At 39.4% G+C, this 18,077-nt stretch overlaps 1 protein-coding gene across 2 annotated transcripts in view; it reads left to right on the top strand.

Annotated features, from left to right (window-relative positions):
- Nucleotides 1-10,642, top strand: part of MAP3K7CL (MAP3K7 C-terminal like) — a 55,982-nt gene extending 45,340 nt beyond the window's left edge. For both annotated transcript variants that reach the window (XM_077760188.1, XM_077760190.1), the window contains exon 5: nt 9,593-10,642. In XM_077760188.1, coding sequence (XP_077616314.1) covers nt 9,593-9,773 — 181 coding nt within the window. In that variant the 3' untranslated portion in view covers nt 9,774-10,642. The remainder of the gene's footprint in view (nt 1-9,592) is intronic.
- Nucleotides 10,643-18,077: the final 7,435 nt, after the last annotated feature.

The following is an 18,077-nucleotide window of genomic DNA, read 5'->3' as shown; positions in this document are numbered from 1 at the left end:
ACTGATACATGATATGTATTTATTACTTAGTTTTAAGTCAGTGAGTGAAATATATTTTGTTTTGAAAATTTTATAAAGTTCTTGGGACTCTTGGAAGATCCCCCTCCTCCCTTAAATGGTGGTTGAACTGTAAGATATGGTGGGCAGCCATAAGGGTTATGGGGTCAGACTTTGCACTTACTCTAAGACCTCAGTCAACAAACCTTTTCTCATTGCCTTGCTGTGTTGTGCTTCAAAAGTAAAATCAGGGGTGCCTGGGTGGCTCAGTCGGTTGAGCATCCTACTTCGGCTCAGGTCATGATCTCACATTTCGTGGGTTCAAGCCCCGCGTTGAGCTCTGTGCTGACCACCAGCTCAGAGCCTGGAGGCTGTTTCGGATTCTGTGTCTCCCTCTCTCTCTGACCCTCCCCTGCTCACTCTCTCTCTCTCTCAGAAATAAATAAAAAATTAAAAAATTTTTTTAAAAAAAGTAAAATCAAACCTGTACTTAAGGGCAAAGGGGGTTAAAAGATGTTTAAGAGGAGATCAGAAAAACACAACTTCTCGTATATCTGAGATTTTTTGGTCTGAGAGTTTTCAGAAGGTGGTTGGAAGGCTCAGATTGCAAATGTGCATACAGTCTGAGTCCTCAAAAAAAGTTTCTTTTAAAGGAACTGAAGAAGCTTACTAATAAAGTGACCCATGGTGAAATTAAGGGAGAATTTGTGTATAATCAATAACCTATAAATGTGTCTTTCTGTGTGTGTGTGTGTGCACGCATGAACTATGATGTTGAGGCAGAAAAAACCCTGGTAATTATGTATTTATTTGTAAACTGCTCAGATAGAAGGCACTGGAAAACTTTACTTATTTTAATTAACCCAGGTGTGGCTTTTTTGGGGGGGCAATACAAAACTTACCCACTAAATTATCTGTTCTGTGAGTTTATATTTTTTGTATGTTTTATTAAAAATATGATAGGATAACGATGTCAGAGTGACTCATCTGGGCTTTTATTGAAACATATCCCTGCTGTTTCTGCATTAACTAATCTTATTTTTTCCCTAAACCTATTTGAACTTTGAACTTTTCTTGAAACCAGGATATTAGCTCCCTCTCCCAGCCCCCACTTCTTCCCTAAATAATTGGCTAGATGCATGGTAAAGGCCAAATTCTTTTGTTATCTTTTTTCCTTTCTATGTATGTATGTATGTATGTATGTATGTATGTATGTATGTATGTATTCATTTCTTTTCTTTTTAAATAAAATCTCTCAAATTCCTTTTTCTCCATTCCTGCTTGTGCTGTTTGGGATCAGGACTTGCTGCTTTGCATCTTGGTCAATGTAATATTATACTTGCTTTCCTTGCCTATGGTTTCATTTTGCTGGAAAAGGACATTGAGTTCTTGGCCTGGTTTGCAAGCTCTAGCCCCCTATGGCCTTACCTCCCTCCAGAATGTTCCTTCTCATCTGTTGTCTTCAGCTCCATTGGCCTCTTCACTTCTTCCTGCCTCTGTGCCCTTGTTCCCAGCAGCCTCTAGGTCTGGAGCACTCATTCCTTCCTCAGATGCTACCATTGAGGAGAGCTTAGCCATAGCCCTGCCCCACCTCTCCATGGGATTTATTTATTATACACTGGAAGGATTCTTTTTGCACATTTGTAGGCTGGGGTTATCAATAGTTATCCTTGAACGTTATGTCCTGACTTTCGGACTATGCATAGTTCCCTACAAATGTGAATACCTTTTAACCTCTCTTTGTGTCCCAATCACCGAAGCAGGGACGTGTGCATAGGGTCAAACATGAGTGAGGGTGATTTCCAGTGATTGATTGTAAGATGTGGGAATACCCTCTGCGTATACAAGCAATGTAAAAATGTGTCACATGTAATTTATATGGTCCATATTTAAAATACAGAGTCAATATTAGCAATAAAGAATTGCTAAGATAAATTGTTAAAATAGGAAGCACGGTTATATCTTATATTTATAAATAAATGAGCCTGGTCCACCAAAGATTATTGGTGATCATTGTTTTCATTAACACTTTACTGAAGTGTAAATTCATTATGCAACAGCTATTTTCCGGAACAGTTTTGTGTTCAAGCAAGATAAATTAGGCCAAATGGATCTGACCTACATAATTAAGCTCTCTGTTTTGATGATTTGGATAAGAATTTCTTTCCCATCATTTCATAAAGTGTGGGCGATTATGTTGTCTCTGGTGATTGGCTAGCGTAAGCTAGACATAGAGAGAGATGCTAACTCAGGTATTTTAAAGGAGAGTTTTTCTTTAGTAGAGTCAGGCGGGCACAGGTTAAGCTGAACTTCACCCTCATCTCCAGAGGGGGTCACCCTGGATCAAGTTTGGAAGACTGCAGAGGAGAGAGAAGAGTTGATTATAATTATTATTTTAAATCATGTCTATTAGATAGATAAAGAGAGTCCAACATTTTCTGGGACTATAAGCTCAGCATGCAGTGAATTTAATTTAAAGAATCACTTCTGGCTTATTTTATGTATGAAAAGCTTGTTCTTACTTTTGTTGGATTTTTTTTCTTCTCAATTGAAAAAAATGACAATTTTATGGAAAGCTTTAAAAACTTACTGAGGATTCTGACATCTTTCCAGGACTCCCAGTATTTTTTTTTTTGCCTCTTTCTAGGCCTTTTGAACGTGAATATTTTTATAGAATTGCATATATAGTAAAATGAAGCATATACATGCTTTTCTCAACAAATTGTATAAACTCTTAAAATATAACACATGCAGATTTTTGTGGATGTAATGGAAAGAAGTGAGAGGTAGACACTTCATGCCTTCTGAAATCTATCATCCATATTTTGACAGCAAGTGAAAGTACACGATTAAGCTACAATTAGATCTAAAAATGAGATTTACAATTAGCGAAGGTTGCTTTGCTCCAGATAGGGCATTTTATCTTGTTCAAAGGAAAAACCATTTGTCTTCTCTGTATATGAAACATTGTGGCAGGTGCTGTGGTGTTTAAAAGATTGACTGAGAATGTCAGAAAGAGAGATAGATTCTTAGAAAAGTCAGGATGAAAAATGTCACATCATTAAAAAAAAATAACTCCGTGGTTTTCAGTATATTCACAGAGTTGTGCAGCCATCATTATGGTTTAAGAACATTTTCATCATCCAGGAAACAAACTCTGTGGCTNCCACCACTCATCTACTTTGTCTCTATGCATGTGCCTATTCCGGATATGTCATATAAATGGAGTCATACGGTCTTTTGTGGCTGGCTTTCTGCACTTGACAAGAGATTTTCAAGGTTCATTCACCTTGTAGCATCCACCTTTATTGTTGAATAATATTCCATCGTATGGATAGTCCCTACTTTATCCATTCACCAGCTGATGGACATTTGGGTGTTTGCCCTTTTGGCTATTATGAACATTCGTATACAAGATTTGAGTGGATGTATGCTTTCTGTCCACTTGGGTATGTACCTTGGAGTGGAATTTCTGGATCATATGGTGACTCAAAGTGTAACCTTTGGAGAAGCTGCCAGGCTGTTTCTAAAGTGGCTGAACCACTTCAGAGTCGCACCAGAAGTGTCTGAAGGTTCCGATTTCTCCTTATCTTTGCCAACACTTAGCATGTCTTACAGCCATGCTAGTGAGTGCAAAATGAGGTCTCATTGTGGTTTTGATTTATAGTCCCCCGACAGCTAAAAATGTTGAGCATCTTTTCACGTGCTTTTTGGCATTTTTATGTCTTCTTGGAGAAACGTCCATTCAGATCCTTGCCCATATTTTAGTTGGATCATTTCTCTATTATGGAACTGAAAAAAATGCTATATAATTTTAGTGAGTTCAGGTAAAACATTAGAAAAGGATTTTCATATGGGGTAACAAAAAATCATCAGGCCTATATTTTCATATCTTTTAAAAAGATATAAAATGATGACTGAAGAAGCAACATCTCATTGAGGGGATGAGGGGGAAAGGGAGCATATGTAATTTGTAATAGCATAGTCTAAAAATAGCCCTGTTCTGATTTGTTTGGTGGCATTTAATTTTTTCTGCATTTTTCAATAACAATAGATTTTTATGTTTAACTGGAAACATTTCTTTCTTTAGGACATTCCTGATGGTAGAGATTCTGGGGAACCTTTCAAAGGTTGGAGATGGAGGGGGGATCAGGCAGGGGACTGTCCAAAGGTCAATGAAAGAAGGTCCCATTAGATCTGGTTGGGTTTTTTTTGCTTCATCTCAGACTAGGATTTTCCTTGAAAAAAGGTATAGCTAGAATACATTGAAAACCAAAACTCACTTTTATATTTTTTATATGTAATAAATATATTTATATATTTATTATATTTATATTTATTTTATTTTTAGCATTTATTTTATTTAAAAAATGTTTATTTTGGGAGAGAGAGAGAGCACAACCAGGGAAGGGGCAGAGAGAGAGAGAGAGAGAGAGAGAGAGAGAATCCTACACAGGCTCCACACTCAGTGCAGGTCCCAGTGCGGACTTGATCCTATGACCGTGAGATCATGACCTGAGCCAAAATCAAGAGTCAAACACTTAGCCAACTGAGACACCCAGGTGCCTTGTATTCTAAACAGTTAAAAAAATTATTAAAAAACACTTACACAGCCCCCAGAGATTAGGTTTCTGCTGTCATAAAGCAATAGTAAATGGAGATATTTCTCCATAAGTGTCTGTAATGTAGGCAGTAATGGGGGAGAGTCCTATCCTCCTCCCTAAGACATCTTGATATGGGTATTCCTCTGTAGAAGGTATAGGACTTGCATTCATTTTGTAATAGTAGAGATGTGCTTCCTGAGACCAACTTGGCTAGCAAGAATCAAGGATAGTGCCTGGTGTGCAAAAGGATCTCAATAAATACTCGAATGGATGAATGAGAGAACCAGAAGTATAGCCAAGGGATTTTTTTCATTTTAGGATTTAGCTATGTGTGAAATCCCAATGTTCCAAACTTCATCAGGCTTTGAGATTACACTTTCTGTTATTGCCCCCGTCATAATGATTTGGGTCTTTTATGCCACCTAATTACATGCTGTTCAGTCTTCTAACTGGAATCTCATTCCTCAGTATCTCTCCATCTAATCTCTGCCTGGAGCCATATTAAAAGGGACAGAATATTTACCACTCCTCAGTGAGCATGCCTTTAAGTAGGTCTCCCTGGCTAAGGAAAGAGGTTCCAGTCTTTGGGGGAGCAGAGTGAGGAAACATTTGTCTTTCATCTATTCCCATTCCAGGATTAACTCTTTGCAGGATGATTGATAGTGGAAATCTCCATTTCCTTTGGAATTAGTGGTTCTTAACTGGGCCAACTCCTCAGCCCCCAAACCCTAGGATATTGACAACACCTAGAGACATTTTTGGTTGTAATGACAGTTTGGGGGAAGATGCCACTGGCATTTAGTGAATAGAGGCCAAGGATACTGCCAAATCTCCTACAATGCCAGTGGATATAGGACGGCCACCAATAGCAAAGGGTTGTATAGCCCAAACAATCAGTTGTGCCAAGAGAAACTCTAGAGCAAATCTCACTTCTTCCTGCAAGTAAGTGTTGCCCTTTGGCTCCCAAATGATATAATACATGTATTCCTTATGCATTATGCGTTTGTAGGGCTGCAATGCCACAGTCTAGACTGTATTTCGCAATTCCATTTCAATGCCATTTGTTATTTCCCCACTTGCATAAAATGAAGGTAGACTTTCACATACTTTTTGTCATCTTGCGGCAGCTACTTCTGTCCTGTGTGCCATGCTTGTACTAGAACACATGTCTTTTAAGAACCACCAGCAGTACAGTTGAAATCACGATTTAAAATAAATCTTCCCCAGTATTTTATAACATTATTACCCAAAACTCTTTAGCTCATTATGTCCAAACTGTCTAGGATTTTGTCTTTTCCAAATGAAAGGCTTAGTTACCGTTGAAAGTCTACAAAAGTCTACAAAAACCATGGTAGTGGTCCTTCCCAAATTAGAGAAATTGTTTGTCCTAATGATGAATTCATGTCCCAACCTCCTACAACATAAATAATATACTTAAATTTGGAGTTAGTTTCCACAAAGTTTCAAAGTTCTCTTCGCTTGGACTTTCTCTTTCCCTATTTGTTGTAGCAAATAAAAACTTTTCCAGGCATATGGCTTATGATGGGAGTGGCAGAGAGTCTATGATGGACCCAAGGTTATGGCCTTTTTACTCTTGAAGTACATCATGTTGGAAACTGTATTACAGATTTTTGACTTCAGAAATAGGATTCCTGTAATTATGGTTTTCTACCCCCATATCACATTACACTGAGGGAATGATAGAAATGATAAACACAAAATAATAGGCAAGATCACATTCTAATCAATTATAGATATTGATTTGTTCCTCAGATCATCTATTTATAAGATTGTCTCCATAGCTTGATGTGCCAGGTTTAATTATGAATTGCTAATGGACGAACATAAGTACATCTATATAAATAGGTCTTGGACAGGAGACAACAGATGTTTTGACAGCACTCATTAAATATATGTATAGTTGCTTATCAGATACATCAGACTAATTGAGAAACCTATCAGTTGAGTCCTCTTGATTCCAGTAAGGAAGAAATTATTATTGACTTTTTCCAACACAAGAAAACTGGACTAGACAATCACGGTCATTCCTTTTAGTTGTAAAATCTGTGATTTGCTGATTTATCTTTGCTACCAGTCAAAATGAATAACAGATGTCTTCAGGAGTTTTAAATTAGGTCAGATATGGAACCAGGATGATAGCCATTGTTATACCTGGTACTGTCAATTCCTAGACCATGATTTGAAAGTAAAACTCTATTTCCATTTGAATTACTTGTGTGAGACAGTTAATTTGAAAAGAAAAAAAGAACAAGAATAGATGATCTGATGGGTGGAGGATTGAGAGACATGTGTCCTTTTTTACTTCTCTAAGTTTTAGGACAGTTATGTAAGGAGCTTTACCAATATTTAATTATTGACATTTATTGCTTAAACTATGCTTAGAGGCAAAGAGCCATAAACATTTAATCAGAAGGATTGATTTGATTTCTGGCTTAGTCTTATTAGTCGTGGGACTTTTTCAATTAAGTTAAGCCCTTTGCATTTCTTTTTCTTCATCTTTAATGCATGTGATTTGTCTCTGAGGTATCTTACTCTTCTGTTATTCATTCAGCAAGTATTTATTGGGAGTCTTGATTTTCTAAATACCATGGGAAATTCAAAGATCAATAAGAGCTCAAAGGACCTTTCTGTATATGCATATCAGTGTTGCAGCTTACCTTCTCTTTGTCCCTTCTGGGTACTTTCTTTCCAATGGCCGGTTTTGCTCAGTGGTCATAAAGCAAGTGCACAAAACAGTCCATTGGGTAGAGAAAGAAAATACTAGAACTTTCGTTCTGATTTGTGTTTTGTCCTTTTCCTGGGGTAACTGTTTATTCTGACAGTTTCAAACTTATAGAAAAGCTGCAAAATGGTGTAAAGACCTCCCATATATCCTTTCCTGGATTCACTGATTATTATTTTTATTATATTATTATTAAATATTTATTATTTACCTTTGGGAGAGCACAAGAGAGGGAGGGGCATAAAGAGGGGGACAGAGGATCTGAATTGGGCTCTACATTGACAGTCTGACAGTGGCCCAGCCCTGACTGTCTGAGAGCATTGAGCTAGTGTGGGGTTCAAACTCACAAATCACGAGGTCATGACCTGAACCTGAACCTGGAGTCAGATGCTCAACACACTAAGCCACCCAGGCACCCCTGGATTTACTGATTATTAAAAACCTCCCAGTTGTGCTTTATTCTCTCCCAGCTAACAGTGCACACTACCAGGGTTCTCTCTCTCTCCATGTCTCAGTGAGATGAGGTATCTGTCTATCTATTGTCTCTCTATCTCTATGAATCTATCGATCTATTTATCTATCTATCTATCTCCCATGTAATCATGCTCCACTGTTCTAAATACTTCAGTATTTTCTTTTTAAAAAATTTTTAAAAAATATTTACTTATTTATTTTTGAGGGAAGAGAGAGCAAGCAGGGGAGGGGCAGAGAGAGGGGGACAGAGGATCCAAAGCAGGCTCTGTACTGACAGCACCAAGCCCCCTTTGGGCCTCAAACTCAGGAACCATGAGATCATGACCTGAGCCGAAGTCAGACACTCAACTGACTGAGCCACCCACGTGCCCCAGTATGTTCTAAGAACAAGGACATTCTCTCACTTAACCACAGTACAATAATTACAAATTAAGAATTTTAGCATTGATACAGTGCTATTTCACAATCCATGTTTGAATTGCATCAATTTCCGAATGATGTCCTTCGCAGCAATTTTTGTTTCCAGCTCAGAATTGCACATTGCACTTATTTGTCATTTCTCTTTAGTTTCTTTAAATGTGGACCCATTCAGGCTAGCAGTTTGAAGAGTACAGGCTAGGAATTTTGTAGAATTTCCCCCAATTTGAGTTGTTTAGTATGTGCATTTTTGGCAGGAATACCAGAAAAAGAATGTGTCCTTCTCGGTGCATGTGGTATCTATTTATCTCCTTACTGGTGATGTCAAGGTTGGTCACTTGGTTAAAGCAATCTTCCAGGTTTCTGTGCACTTTTGCCTACAGAGAAGGAAATGTGACACACACTTATAGGCAAAGAATTCTGTTAGATCTAGTTTAGGATTAACTGACCCACATAAGGGGAGTGGATCTGTGTTGAGCTGTCATGTTTAGTAAATCTAAACATGGACTGGGAATCTTTAGCTCCTTATTATGTGTATTTATATCAATGAATTATTGACAGGTAATTACTGAGAACTGGATTTGTTTAAGACCTTGTCATTCCTTATTGCTCCAATAACCTTAACCTGCTCTCTGAATTCTAGAGTCAGGCCAGCAGGAAATGTAAATATATTGTTTCATTAAGTAGGGCTGCAAGATATCGATATCTATATCTATATCTATATCTGTATCATCTGTATCTGTATCTATATCTATATCTATATCTATCTATATCTATATCTATATCATCTATATAACTGTATCTATCTATATTGGCAGTAGGGAAAGGCATGGAAAATAATATTTGCAGGAAGGAGTTGGATTCTTTAGCTTAAAGAAGACTGATAAGGGTTTGATAAGCTCTGAAGTAGAAAACAAAGGAAGATAGTAACTGAATTTGGAAGACAAAGACAAGGTAAAGGCCAAACTATGGTTCGGTTCTACTTCTAATATAATAGATAACAAATTATAAACGGACTTTCTGGGTTTTTTTTCCCCTAAACTAATTGTAACTTTTACAGTTTGTTGTACTCTTTAAAAAAATATCACCTTTTTTTGACTGTCAGAGGACTTACTGCATATTTTGGGTCTATATTGAGTATTTTGGGTGTGTCTGGTAGACGTGCTAGAATAAAATAAAGTGGTCAAAACTTGCGAAGCTGCAAGAGCTGAAAGGAAGTCACTGGAAGCAAGTAGAGATGGTGAAATTCGGAAACGCAGAATCAAACATTCTGCTTCCATTATGCTGTTACTGCATAATTTAGTTTGTTTGCATTAAATTTTGTGCTTTTTTCCTCACCCGCTCCCTGGATCTTCAGAAAGGAGCTCATTGCCAAGCTGGACCAGGCAGAAAAGGAGAAGGTGGACGCCGCTCAGTTGGCCCGGGAATTCGAGGCCCTGATGGAGGAGAACCGGACGTTGAAGCTGGCTCAGTCCCAATGTGTAGAACAGCTGGAAAAACTTAGAATACAGTATCAGAAGAGGCAGGGCTCATCCTAACTTGAAACTATTCAATGTGAGTGTAAAAGGTTGGTGACTGCTGTGTGCTGGCCAAAAGATTTTTGTTTTCAAGGGATAGTGTGTAAAGCCTACTGGTTCCTTTTATTACCCATGTTGCAAACATCTGTAATGAATTTAATGCTTGCCAGATCGAGTTTGCGAGAAGGGAGATTATATTTTAAATAAGATCATTAAAGCAAGCCTGTTGCCAATCTATGTGTTCAGAGATCATAACTCATTTCCAAAGATATATTTTTTTCTTATTTCCGAAGATGTGATCAGACTGTACATCAGGGTAGAAAATGATGAAAGTAGAATATTGATTGACTCGGCTAACAATCATGAACGGAATTAAGCCAGGAAAACAAACTGGTAAGATGCTCACTGTAGTTTCATACCTGTGTACTTTTAAATTTCACATCTTGAATATTTCAACTGGGCTCCAACCTGAAGTCAGAAACTTCTGCGTACATTTTTATGTTCACCAGAGTTAGGTTTAACCCCTCAATGACTGATGGTACTAAGAATAAATGGCTGCATATCATAAAAACTTCCTCGTGAAAATATTAGCAGAAAGCGTGTTTGTGCCAAAGCATACTGCCAGTGCTAACTTGCTGTTGTAATAAAAAGCTGATAAGGCCGCATTTTTTTTTCACACCATGTTACCAGCCAGTAAACATCTCTGCCTTTGCTTGTGTGTGTTTTGGGGGCATGCGGGAAATGGAAAAGTATTGTTTGGACATTACTTTGGTGAGTTCCCATGAAAACATCAGTGAAACTATGACTATGACTTTGTTTTGGGTATAAGGAGAGGTTATGATTATGACATTGTTTTGGATATAAGGAGAGGTTTTGGATCAGTGATAACTAAGAAGAATATGTGACTACATTCAAGAATATGTGACTACCTACCACCATAGCTCCCCAAATGGATCTCTTTGTTTTATGTCCACTTCTATTCATGTAACTTCTTTTTCATTAAACATGAATCAAACTGTCCGTCTGTAGTTTGTCCCTTTCCTAACTTCCCTCATGCTAACATTAGTCGGGACTGGCTAGCCTGGGTCAAAACGTGTTCTCAGTTGTATTTGTATGTGCAGAATCAGCAGTGAAGCCCCTTTTCTTAGAAAGACTGTGGTTTCTCATATAAGTCATGCAGAGTTCTAATAGTCAAGACGATGCATTAGTGTCTTAAGGTATTTGCCCAGAAAACATAAAAGAGGATAGTTGATTAAAACAACAGGGTGGCCAAGGATAGACTAGTTGTTACGGACAGGGGGTAACTTACCCCTAGGGGGACATGTGGCAAGGTCTAGAGCCATTTTATTCTTGTTATTGTCACGACCAAGATGAAGAGGCATCTAGAGAATAGTGGCCAAGGATGCTGCTAGACTTCGTGCCATGCACAGGATAACACCCCCAGCTACAGAGGATTGTCTGGCCCAACGTGCCAATGGTGACAAGTCTGATACACCCAGGACGAGACTAGTCACTGGGCAGGTGGGCAGATGCCAAGAGGAAGCGCATTGCAGGGTCACGAGTTTGTTGCCAGCTGGTGCAGAGTCCAAGAAGTCTCTAAATCCCTGGCCCTCAGTTTCCTCATTTGTAAACTAAACCTTTTTGCTAGATCTCAGACTCTTAATGTTACATGTGTCTATTCACTCTGAAGGTGCTTTAACATTTGACCGAAGATGAAAGTCCCTATTATCCTGGTCGAAACTTCCTCTTTAGTAACTCTTATACATAATAATATACAGAAGGGATTGTCTGCTAAATTTATATAAATCCAGGGTTAATGGACTGGGAGAATGAAGCATACGTTACCAATGTCTAAACATAGGAATTAATTTTTGGTCATTGCCCATCTGAAGAAGGTTACATATATTTATAGAATTCAAGCAGTCATGGCCCCTTAAAGATAATTGGGGGCAGGGAAATATAGTTCCAAAATATCTTTGCTCTATGAGGATGAAAATAATTTAATAGGGTCAAAATGTTGCGACACCACTGGTAATATATTGAGGAGACACTGCGTAAATAGTTTTAATGTCTGTGCCTGTCTCAGCCTGAAATTTTATTATGTGTTTCCTAAAGGTATCTACTCATGACTCAAAAGCGAGAATTTCCCTATGTGTGTGTGTTTGAGGCAGGCTTTTATTCACTGAAAATATGAAACATCATCTACTTTCGAAGCATTGTCAGAGAAATCTAAAGGCAAAATTTCTTGCATTGCCAATCTTATCTTTTCATTAATATTCCCTGCAGTCTTACTCACCTCTGCGTGTTATCTATATAACACAGAATCATTTAAGAATTTCCTATCTTCAAATACATTTAGAGTATTATTGATATTAACAATAATGAAAATGATATAGAGCATTAAAAATGAGCACAGAGGTCCAATTAAGGTGAAGATATTTGCTTTAGAGGCGGAATTAAAGGAAAATGTAACCTATATTATATTCTGCATTTGCTCTGCTAGAGATTTGCTCTCTGTGGGTCATTTAGTTTATGTAGACACGAAAAGAATGTGGTTATATGTGGCTAGAGGTCAAATCTCCAATCACTGGAAAGGGCAGAACATGTGCTTTATCTCCTTCTGGTATCTGGACTTGGATGTATCATGAAGTCAGTATAAATAAGGAGATAAAAGCCAACTGGAATTCAAATCCAATTCAACAAAAGTTTATTATGCACTTTCCTAGTGCAGGGCAGAGGAATAGCAACAGAAGATGCAAGAATGAATTACAGAGTCCTAACTTTCGAGATGTTCCAATTTAGTAACAGAAATAGCATATATGTTCCCATTTCTGAAGATATGAATAAACATAAGGGCAATAAGATAGATGAAGTTTTCAGTAGTAGTTCGAGGAAGGAAAGAGTGACATGAGCAGAACGACAATGACTGGGAAGCACAGAGTTAGGGCCACAAATATGGGGGCTGTGAAGAGTCTTCCTGTAGAATATATGCAGGGGGTAGTGAAAAATGAAGTTGAGAAGTTCCACTGGGCCCTGGTTGTGGGGGGACTTAAGACAGAAATGTTAAAAACATTTTTTAATGTTTATTTTTGAGAGAGAGAGAGAGACAGGATGTGAGTGGGGGAGGGGCAGAGAGCGAGGAAGACACAGAATCCAAAGCAGGCTCCAGGCTCTGAGCTGTCAGCACAGAAACCAGTGTGGAGCTTGAGCCCACGAATCATGAGATCATGACCTGAACCCAAGTCAGATGTTTAACCAACTGAGCCACCCAGGCGCCCCTGGATAGGAATGTTTTGAAATGAGTCGTGAATGGTCAGGGCAGGACTTGAAGATAAGCAATATAGTTGTAGTGCATGGGATGGATCACATGAGATAGAGACCAGAGGCATGAGGAACTGTCAGAAGGTTAATAGAAAGGAGTGTGCAAGAAGAAGGAGGTCGCAATGGAAATGGAGTAACAGACTAGGAGGGATGGAGAGACAGGATAAGTAGAATCCATGTGACTTGGGATGAATTCCATACGTAACTGAAGCAAAGATGATGAGAGGCAACATTTACTGAGCCCCTTCTGGCCAGACTATGCCAGTGCTTTACATAGGCTGTATTGTTAAATTCTTTTTTTTTTTTAAATTTCTGAGAGAGAGAGAGAGACAGTGTGAGCAGGGGAGGGTCAGAGAGAGGGAGACACAGCATCTGAAACAGGCTCCAGGCTCGCCGTCAGCACAGAGGCCGACGTGGGGCTCGAACCCACAAACTGTGAGATCATGACCTGAGCTGAAGTTGGATGCTTAACCGACTGAGCCACCCAGGTACCCCTGTATTGTTAAATTCTTATAATGACCTGAAAGGTTGCTGTAATTATTCTCATGCTCCCAAATTAGTAACCCATGTTACGTAGTTTGTACAAATTTCCCTAGCATTGGGATTGAAATACAAAGTTTTGTTCATTTATTAATTCATTCATTCTTTTAACTATTTCCTATATGCTTGTACTTTGTTAGGCATTCTAGAAGGTTCCAGGAACACAACAGTGAACAATAAAAAAATGGGTGCTGTTCTTTAGGTACCCTTAGTCTAGTAAGGGAGGTAGACATTTACCCAAATACCCACTTGGGGTAGTCTTTTATTTTATTTATTTTATTTTTATTTTTTTGGGAGAGTGAGAGAGCGAGCGAGAGAGAGAGAGATAGAATGAGCAGCGGAGAGGTGCAGAGGTAGAGAGAGAATCCTAAGTATGCTCCATGCTCAGGACAGAGCCTGACATAGGGCTCCATCCCACAACCCTGGGATCACAACCTGAGTCAAAATCAACACCCAAATGCTCAACCAACTGAGCCACTCAGAAGCCCTGGGGTCATCTTAAAATATATCCAAAAATCCCCTCCAAAGGTAGAGCATAAATTCCCTACCCTGTAGTGTGGGTGGACTAAAAGACCTGTTTTTAACAGACAGAATAGAGAAGAAATGGCAGTATGTGACTTCTAAGGTCAAAAAAGACACAGGAGCTTCCTTCTCATCTGTTCTCTGGGATCACTTGCTCTGGGGAGAGCCATTTACCATGTTCGGAAGAGACTCAAGCAGGCCATGGAGAGGCACACAGGGTAAGGAACTGAGGCCACATGAGTGAACTTGGAAGCAGATCTTCTAGCATCAGGCAAGACTTCAAACGGCTGCAGCCTGGCTGACATCTTGATGCAACATCACAAGACTCTGAGCCACAGCCACCCAACCAATCTGCTCCTGGTTCCTGAGCAGCAGGAACCAAGAGATGATAAATGTTTGTTGTTTTAAGCTATTAAATTTCGAGGTGATTTGTTATGTATCAAGAGATAACAAATACATCATGTAAATGAGGTAAGTGCCAAGCAGAAAAGAAACCTAGTTTATGAAAGAGAATCTAACTGAGATAAGGAGGCTGGGATGATTTCCTTAAGGTGGTGACTCCTGAGCTAAGATTTGGTAGATGAATAAGAGCTAAAGAGGCTAAGAAGGTGGGCGGAGGAAGGCATCTAGACAGAATGAAAACATGTACAAAGGCCCTGTGTCATGTTCAAAGACTTGGAAGACCAGCGTGGCTGAGCATGAAGATGTAGGGGGAGTGTGATACAGATGAGGTTGTAGAATAAGGCAGAAACTTGAAGATTGCGTTAAGAATTTTGGCCTGAATCCTAAAAGCAATAGGAAGCCATTGAATTTAAGCATAGGGCGTGCCATGTGAACACATTATCTTCCATAGTGACATGTTTGAAGATTTTTCTTTTTTAAGTTACTTCACTTTAAGTTGCTGAGAGTGCTATACAGGAGTATTTATATTGTATACATTTAGAGAGATAGATGATTAGTTATATGGGGTTATTATATGCATTTGATTTGATAAATCATTTTAATGAATATTTTTCTCCTTAGAGAATCATAAATGCTTGGTAGTATCACATGGCCTGGTGGAATAAAAGACAGACTGAATCTACCTTCACAGTCACCATTAATAGATTAAATTAGGTGACACTAACAATCCTTCTTTTTAATGAGTATTTCTATTATCCGCCTGTTTTTAAGGGTTTATCTCATGTTTCAAAGTTGCCAAACCTAGAACTGGCAAGAGAATATTCTTAAGCAATTAGAACTTCTATGACAATATTTTTCACCCATCTTGTTTTATTTATTTATTTATTTTGATTTAGTATGCAGTATTGTTTGTTCTAGGAGATAAACACTTGCCATCTATTTTTATCAAATAATCATTTTCTTTTCTTTTTAATTTTTTAAAACACCTATTCATTTTTGAGAGACAGAGAGATAGAATGCAAGCAGGGGAGGGGCAGAGAGAGAGAGAGAGGGAGACACAGAATCTGAAGCAGGCTCCAGGCTCTGAGCTGTCAGCACAGAGCCCAACACAGGGCTTGAACTCATGGACTGCGAAATCATGACCTGAGCCGAAGTCTGAAGCTTAACCGGAACAGTCTGTGTTTTAATTAACTGGGAATATATGATTTCTTGTGGTTACCAACAAAAGCTACCTGAAAGAAAAATGTCTTTGACTCAAAAGAGTTTTAAGTTATAGTATTAAAATCATATCTACTTCATTCTGCTCCTTGCGACCTTGAAAATGTTCCTTCATATCCAGTCTTTGTGTGGGGGTGGCTTTTGTGAGTGTAGATAGTGTGATAATGATGGTGAGGTGATGGCCTGAGTCACACAAGCCAGAAAACAGAGTAGGCCCCTGTGGAATTGGTCTTTGAGAAACTTTTTAGTGGCTGCTTTTGGACTAAGGAGGTTAGGGCAAGTGTGAATAGAGGAGGAACCAAGTTTTTCAACAACCAAATTGAGGGAGAAATTGCATTTGCAATCGGCTGCTCTCAACCTATTTTGTCTGTCACTGAACATGTCTGGGCGTTAGCTGTTGTCTCAGATCTGAGTCTTGGAAAGGGAAAGATAAGGAGATAGTAGGACAAGGTAAAATTATGTGTGAGACAGACTATCTTCCCCCACCCCCCCAGCTTCTTAATTGCCTGCTCACTTCTCAAAAATGAAGCAAATACTCAACATGCTGACTTTCCCCATCATTCCTGTAAATAAGGATATGACTCACAGGCCCTGCAATCTCCAGAATGCCATAGATACTATGGTGATTTGATTTAAAAATAGCTGGGAAAAAGCGAGAAGTCTACCACGTGTAAGTTGGGATGGTTTCTCTTTTCTTTTTCGTTTTCTTTTTTCTTTTCTTTCTTGTTTTTGTTTTGTTTTTTTTCTTTTTTAAACTTATTTTAAAATGTTAATTTATTTTGAGAGAGAGAGAGAGAGTGTGTGTGAAGGGCAGAGAGAGAGAATCCCAAGCGCTCCACACTGTCAGTGCAGAGCCTGATGCAGGGCTCCGTCCCACGAGCCACAAGATCATGACTTGAACTGAAATCAAGAGTTCGGCGCTTAACTGGCTGAACCACCCAGGTGCCCTTGTTTTTGTTTTCCATTTAACCTGTTATTGTGTCAAGCCTGAAGTATTCTGAGAACATCTGGTTCCCCAACCAAATTTTAGGGTTTTCTGCTTTCTGGGAACTAGCATAGTGAACACAGTGGTCAGATCTCAGATCCCAGGTGAGAGACAAGAGTCAAGACTCATGAGTCATTGTGGTCCACATGCAAATCTCTATCTGGTTGTACGTTCTCCTTTTCACAGAGAGAGATGGGTGTTACTGGTATTTGAATACACTGACCCCAACCCCAAACTCTTACACAACCATTGCAATATTATAAATACAGATATGTGGGGTGCTAATTATAATAATAGTGGTTGACGTAGCAATAACTATAAAAGCCTACGGAGTGGCATTCACTGACCTTTAGCTAGCTGATCCAGGATGGGAAGCAAGGAACCTCTTTATTACTGGTGCTAAAACACTCAAAGCAAGACTTTCTGCAAACCTAGTTTGAGTTTGAGATTGCGGATTAAGGTGCAGGTGAGGAGTCTCTGTATCCCCCAAATCTCAGTCCTACTCTCTATAATCAATGTCCTGGGGCACCTGGGAGGCTCAGTCGGTTAAGCGTCCAACTTCAGCTCAGGTCATGATCTCACGGTTTGTGGGTTTGAGCCCCGCTTCAGGCTCTGTGTTGACAGCTCAGAGCCTGGAGCCTGTTTCAGATTCTATGTCTCTCTCTCTCTCTCTCTCTGACCGTCCCCTACTCATGTTGTCTCTCCTTCTCTCTCAGAAATAAATAAAACATTAAAAAAAATTTGTAATCAATGTCCTGGTAGGGAACAGGAGCACATTCAAAAGGGGCCAGTTAAAGAGACCTACTGAAGGGGAAATTTACAAAGTTGGGGACAGAGTTAAGGGAAGTTGGGAGGGCTGGTGCAGTCCTGGGGACTGGCAGCCGCAGGGACATCTCTCCTATATCCTCGAAGATAAAGGAGGGACAAAGCAGTACTAGGACCTGGAAGGAACTGTGTCTGGAAAGGAAGCTTCTCCCCATCACATCCCCAAGAACTTTGCTTTGGTGGGGAGGTGAGGCCACAGCCCACCCAGAGCTTAGCAGGGAGAAGCCTCTAGGATAAATCCCTCACTCTTCCCCTCCTCCTGTCCTTCCCTCTTTTGCTGGGGGCTCCCGCTGGGCAAATCCAATCACAAGTCAGAGGTCAAGGGAACTTGGTTGCTGTGGTCCCTCTAGCCAGGCTCCCGGGGCAGGTGCCTGAGTGAAAAGTGAGGAGAGTGGATCTGCAGGGGTGCACAGAGTCTTTAGCACAGATGAGCAACAAGCTAAAAAGGTAGAAATACCTCAGTAGCTAAAAAAAAAAAAAAGGCAGGCTGGCCTGGCTTGTGATTTTAACCC

Source organism: Crocuta crocuta, unplaced genomic scaffold (assembly GCF_008692635.1).
Source record: "Crocuta crocuta isolate KB4526 unplaced genomic scaffold, BGI_CrCroc_1.0 scaffold369, whole genome shotgun sequence".
Classification (NCBI taxonomy): Eukaryota; Metazoa; Chordata; class Mammalia; order Carnivora; family Hyaenidae; genus Crocuta; species Crocuta crocuta.
This window is presented reverse-complemented; position numbering and strand designations above follow the sequence as displayed.